Source organism: Punica granatum, chromosome 7 (genome assembly GCF_007655135.1).
Source record: "Punica granatum isolate Tunisia-2019 chromosome 7, ASM765513v2, whole genome shotgun sequence".
NCBI lineage: Eukaryota > Viridiplantae > Streptophyta > Magnoliopsida > Myrtales > Lythraceae > Punica > Punica granatum.
This window is the reverse complement of record NC_045133.1, coordinates 17,007,514-17,014,109: the sequence shown is the minus strand read 5'-3', so window position 1 is coordinate 17,014,109 and position 6,596 is coordinate 17,007,514. Positions and strand designations below refer to the sequence as shown.

Here is a 6,596-nt window from a genome sequence, read left to right as displayed (position 1 = left end):
AAAAACGGAATGACATACACGGTGAAAATGGGCCAAGGGCCATCCCGAAGGGCATATAGCATTCGACTTTGCTTCGAAAGGACTCGATGGACATGATGTTTGTCGTCAAGCCCTAGATGTGTGGATTTATTTTAAGTTTATCTGTTTTATGACACTAGTAAATGAATTTATTATGATAGAAATGTGTTTTGCCAGAATCCTAAAAACCTAGGGTTTTATCATGTCCATTTTCTTGTGTTTGATTACACGAGTTCGAAGTTTAATCAGTTTCCGTGTTTTAACATGATCTAAGCACAAACTTAGAAAAATGAGAACGCGAAACACCACGGGGGCACTAAGGTCTCTGGTCATGTCTCATGAAAGATCGAATAACCCTTCACGGGCCTTCCCTACTCGCGTCTCTAGTCCACATTCCTAAGCGCCCGAGTCTATATTAGAATGACGGAAACACTTCGGTTAGATAAAGAAAGCTATGCAAATAAAACTTGCGCCTGCATGGACAACCGTCTTTGCCCGTAGCTCAAAGTGTTTTTGATCACTCTAACCCTAGGGTTGTCGGTAAATTGTGAATCGATCGTCTTGCCCTTGAGATGGAAAATTGTTTTGCAAAAACGAGCCTGCGTGATGTGGGCCACCTCGGCCTGTAGCTAGTATCGACCGATCCCCTGGATCCACCAAGATCGTGTGTAAAACCCTCAGGGAGCCGAAAGACCGATTGGTCTGTCCGAAAATGGTAGAAGAAGAATTTTCATATTCCGAATCGGGTCACATTAATTAGGGTCCGTACTGATATCCATACTACACGGAAGTGGTAAAAGAAGAATTCCACATTCCGACTCGTTCCCACTATTGCTCGGAATCAGCGATGGCAAGCGGGGCGACACCTCCCCTTCGGGTTTGGAGGAAGAGCGGTGGACTGATTTGTAAACTTAATAAAACTTTGAGGGCACCGGTAAAATAAATGAGAAAATGCCTCGAGCTGAGCGAAATACGTCAAAATTTGAAATAAGTCAGAAATTCACCATTAATCAAACAAGGTTGACTTATTAAGCACTTATTCCATTAATTACTTAAAATTAAGCACTTAATTTTAAGTCCAAACAAATACACACTAAGTTTTTAATTTATTTTTCCTCCACATTCATGTATGTTCAAAAAATTAAAACTACTTCGAAATTAAAGTGATTAATTTATTTTAAAATGAGTCACACAATATTAATTTATTAAAATATTTTTCAATATTAGTAATGTCTTTCCTTATATTTCGATTGTATGGAAAAATTGTTGATAGAATGAGATTTTGGAGACCCGCGGTAGCACGGGTTCCTTCCTAGTTAAAACGAAAAGAAAAGGAATGAAAACAAAAATGAAAAGAAAAAGAATTGAAAAAAAAAATTCTTTCCCGCAATAGTATCTTCTCTCTTCTTTTCGTTCCATGACGAGAGCTTGTCAGAAAGAATATCCGCAAGGACTCCCACTCCACTCTCATGCCTGCAAATGGCATTTCTTCAAAACCCACTCCATCAGAAGGGAAGATCCTTAATCCCACTCTTCTCCCTCGCCATCCTCTGCTCTCTCTTCTTCTTCCTCGGCTCCTACCCTCACCGCCAAACACCCTCCTCAAGCACCCCCTCCCTCCCCTGTCAGAACCTCCCCCTCAACTTCACAAGAAGAAACAATGACTTCTTCCCACCCCCACTTGACTTCTCATCCCACCACTCCCTCCCCCTGCCGGAAACCCCCAAGAAAGGCCACACCCCCTTGACTTTTGCCCCAAGAACTTCACCAACCACTGCCCCTGCCACGACCCTCACAGGGCAAAGCAGTTCTCGATCGACAAGTTCTTCTACAGGGAGAGGCACTGCCCGGAGAGCCAGGACGAGAAGCTGAGGTGTCTGATCCCGGTTCCTGTCGGGTACAGGACCCCCTTCGCTTGGCCCAAGAGCAGGGACTATGCCTGGTTCAGGAATGTTCCCTTCCCTAAGCTCACCGTGTATAAGAAGACCCAGAATTGGGTCAGATTGGAGGGCAAGGATAGGCTGTTCTTCCCTGGTGGAGGGACTTCTTTCCCTTTGGGGGCTAAGGGGTATGTTGATTTGATCAAGAGGGTCGTGCCCTTCAAGTCTGGGACTGTGAGGACAGTTCTTGATGTGGGTTGTGGGGTATGTTTTTTTCTTTTTTCTGTGTCGTTCTATACTCATTATTTTTTATATTATATCCTACTATTTGTCAGAGCATTTGTTGTTATTAAATTGTTCATAGTATGGGTCAGTCATTGACTCTCGTAGGGTGTTTGCGTAGTTTATGTTTTGAAAGAGGAGAACACCGTGCAGAGACCGGATTACAAGTATTTAAATTTATGAGCTTTGGGCTTAGAGATGGTTCCTTGTTTGCATCTCATTATTTGCCCTTTTGTTGTACATTTAATATTCATGTAAGCTACTGATTGCCTTTTTGAGTTTGCCATATTTGGGCACGGTTTCTAATAGTTGCACATTGGGATTTTAATGGATTCAGTAATTTTAACGGTGAAGAGCAAGTTTATGTCGATTTTTGTTTTTATCTGTGTATACCTGATGAGTTCTTTATAGCTAATTATGAAGCCTGAATTCATTTATCACTAGTGAAGCGTGTTTTCTTGTAATTTGAAGTCATCTTCAAGATGCATGTCATCAAAGAATACACGAGGCAGGAGAAGAATTTTACTTTCTTCTGCAGTTGTGTATATTTAAGATTAACACTTGACCTGTCGATTACATTTTCTGCAGGTTGCTAGTTTTGGAGCTGCTCTAATGGATTACAATATCCTGACGATGTCTGTAGCTCCGAGTGACATCCATGAAGCTCAAGTGCAATTTGCATTGGAAAGAGGACTTCCTGCAATGCTCGGCATCCTAAGCACCTATAGGTTGCCTTACCCATCAAGGTCTTTTGACATGGCCCACTGCTCTCGCTGTCTCGTGCCATGGACTAAATATGGTAATTATTTTCTCCCTGTATTGAACTTGCTTTTCTGACTCCTGTAGATTATCACAACAAAGCTCTGAAGATATTTTCCTTATGGCCCAGAAAGTTATTTGTGTCAAACCTTGCTAGATATAACATTGTTTGTGTAGAACAATCATCAGCATCAACACTTACCTAGTATAAGATCATAGGTCCTGGTTTAAGTCTCCATGACCACATGTTCTGGTTAATCTATTGTGTCTGTTACTGTTCCACGTCGTTCCAAGTTTTGATTTTACGAGGGACAGAATCTGCAAGAATATCATTAAGTTTAAATCTCCTGGGAAGTGAATTCAAATCCTCAGCTGCTTTTGGATGAAATTCATTCTATTTTCCTATGTTTCTTTCCAAATCTCTGCACCATAGTCTTTAGGAAATCAATCTATCTGAAAGTTTCTTTTGTCCAAAAGAAATCAATCTATCTGAAAGTTTCTTTTGTTCGCTGTGTTTGGACTTAAAACGTCAAGAGGGGCAGTACTTGATGGAGATTGACAGGGTATTGAGACCTGGGGGTTACTGGGTGTTATCTGGCCCTCCCATCAGTTGGAAGACTAGCTATAAAGGTTGGGAAAGAGAGCGTCCAGACTTAGAAAATGAGCAGGTTGCCCTTGAAGATCTTGCAAGGAGGCTTTGCTGGAAGAAGATTGCTGAAAGAGGACCCATTGCAGTATGGAGAAAGCCGAACAATCATATGCATTGCATTCAGAAGTTGAACACTTGGAAGTCTCTGAAACTTTGTGGTTCATCTGATCCTGATTCTGGTTGGTGAGTCTATTTCCAGCGTGCAACGGAAATTTTTTAGATAGGGGTTAATCACAGGCATTGATTCCTAAAGGACCAAGCATCCATCAACGGTTGTTAGCTAAGAACAATTCTGTGAAAATAGGACCTGATTGCTGTGAACCTAATGTGTGCTTGGTGGGGATGCTTCTTAGATTTCATTATTGGTGGAATTTTATGAAAGTTGCTTATGTTTTGCATCTAACAGAGGGGAAACCTCTTCTACCATGTCTGATGCATAATGAAAAAGTCAAAAGTTTGGGTATTATCGAGAAATAGAGAAGCTGCAGGAGACTAATCGCAGATATTTGTTCTCTTCTTGTTGAAACTAAAAGGTACCGCGAGATGGAATCCTGTATTACTCCCCTTCCAACTGTTAATGATGTCCATGATATGTCTGGAGGCGCCCTCCCTAAATGGCCGAAAAGGTTGAACACTGCCCCTCCTCGAGTCAGAACTCAGACTGTACCAGGGATTTCTGTTAAGGACTTTGATGAGGATAATCAGTTGTGGAAGAAGAGAGTCTGGTACTATACAATCCTCCTTAAGTCTCTTCGACGTGGAAAATACCGGAATATCATGGACATGAATGCTGGGCTAGGCAGCTTTGCAGCTGCATTATGTAAGTTTCCTGTCTGGGTCATGAATGTTGTTCCCTACGATGCCAAAAACCAGACATTGGGCATCGTGTATGAGCGTGGTCTTATTGGAACATACATGAACTGGTAAGACATTCTAGAGAAAAGAATTTCCTTTTTATTAGTTCTGCATCTATATTTATGTTGTAAGTTTTTTACGTGTTTTTATGTAAGTGATGGACATTTTGAACCGCTGTTTGGACAAATAAACCAAGACAACAGTCACTGTGTATCGGTCTGGATTGCTTTCAGTTTTTCTGCATTGAAATGGCCATTTTATTGTGCTCTGGTTTCTAGTACTAGTGCACTTCATGTTTCAGTTTTGAGCTGGGTGGTTGTTCTTACGAATGTAACTGCTTGCAGGTGTGAGGCTTTCTCGACGTATCCTCGAACATATGATTTGATCCATGCACATGGTGTCTTCAGCATGTATATGCACAAGTAAGCTTTCCAATCTCTCTTTGCTTGCAAGCAATCTTCATCTAAGATTTCATTGGTTAATTCTTGAACGCAAGCAACATTTACAGATACCTTATGCTTCGTGTTAAACTGTTCCACGATGTTCTTCTATTTACATATTTCCCCATTAAAGGGTTTACTCTTCTAACTTTGGCCATAAACAAAAAATTCAGAAACAGAACTCTAGTTTTTGACAGATAGATTGCGTCAAGGTGATGAACAGATCAGCAGGAAGTAGTTTTCTGCATTTTCCCGAGCAAGTTGGGTTAAAAACATCAGGTGCCTTGTGCAGATGCAACACTCTTGACATTCTAATTGAGATGCATCGGATTCTCCGCCCTGGAGGAGCAGTCATAATAAGGGATCACGTCGACGTGATTGTGAAACTAAAAGATGCAGTCGAGAGATTGAGGTGGAAAGCCAAGGTTTTTCACAGCGAGAAAGGACCTTTCCATCCAGAGAAGATCCTTCTTGTCGATAATTCCGATATTCAAGCACAGCATACCTGAGGTTACGAATATCTCCAATTGTTCAGTAGTTGGAAGAGAAATTATACTGAACTTTGCAGGGCTAGCAGCTTATTATCTGGTTGTATAGCTGTGGGAAGCGATGGAGAAAGAGTTGTTACGCTGACGCTAATACCCATGTATCTTACTTAATTTAAATTTACTTGTATGTAGCTCTTCCCTAGATAGTGAAATTTATGTTTACCTGCATAAAGATCGACATATATGCCTGTTTTTGTTTCCTTGCTTAAGTAGCATCATCCCTTTTTCGACTGTGTACGTTTCCAGTTGTCATCTTCTTTCCAGCCTTAAGCATCATCTTCAGCTCGAAATGCTGAGGTTTCCTCCCTTGGTGGTTATCCTTGGACATCGGATTTCTTCAAGGCGTTCATCGCATATGTTTGCATGGGTGTTCATGCACATTTGGGTCCTTTGCTTAACATTGTGGTCTAACCGAGAGATCCATCAGATAAGAACCACAATCCACGAGGACGTTGTAACAGTTGAGGTTTGAGTTTATCCGTGTCAAGCTGTACCGCAGCTCACACAACGACAGAGGGGGTGATTTTCAGCCTTGTCGGATTCATTCCGCAATGGGGACGGTATATGAACCGAGAGTGTACTGCCTAAAAACTTAATAGGACAGATTGTCGTGATTCTGTCTGTCCAAATTATCGAGTAACTCCAGCACGGGCCTGTAGCCGAAATTTGAATGAAGCAGACCAAAATATCCGTGAATCAACAATAGATTAGATACCTTAAAAGCACATTTCAGATGGTTGGTGGAACTGTCCTTGGGCAAGACAGTGCGTGAGCTCGCAAATGTCGAAAATCTGTCAATACAATATGGCGCTTTCATCATATCGATGATGTGCCATCAGTTTGGTCCGAATCTCTATTTGAAAGGCCAATAAAATTGTATAGTAGGTTCGTTTTGAACCGAATGGACAGCCTTATGCGCCTCCTCACTTCGCCAACCAGGTCTTTATTGACCTCAATTCGGCAACTAGGTCCTCGTGCCACGTAAAAATTTTCTGGCCAAATCGATGCATTTTTGTTTTGTCATCTTTTAACATGGGTCTCATCGAGATCTTTTTTTGGGGTTGTCGCATCGAAAAAATTGTCTGCAGCTATGTGCCAAACATATACATTTAATGACAAAATTAGCCATAGGACCCCCGCGTGTTGCATGGAGTTAATATAGGTA

At 41.5% G+C, this 6,596-nt stretch overlaps 1 protein-coding gene across 1 annotated transcript; it reads left to right on the top strand.

Moving 5' to 3' along the window:
- Positions 1 to 1,382: 1,382 nt before the first annotated feature.
- Positions 1,383 to 5,668, top strand: LOC116214700 (probable methyltransferase PMT19). Its single transcript, XM_031550122.1, is given in 7 exon segments — positions 1,383 to 1,758; positions 1,761 to 2,162; positions 2,769 to 2,979; positions 3,474 to 3,771; positions 4,122 to 4,511; positions 4,788 to 4,865; positions 5,176 to 5,668. Coding segments are annotated over 7 exon segments (1,857 nt in total). The 5' UTR covers positions 1,383 to 1,497; the 3' UTR covers positions 5,393 to 5,668.
- The last annotated feature ends 928 nt before the right edge of the window (positions 5,669 to 6,596 follow it).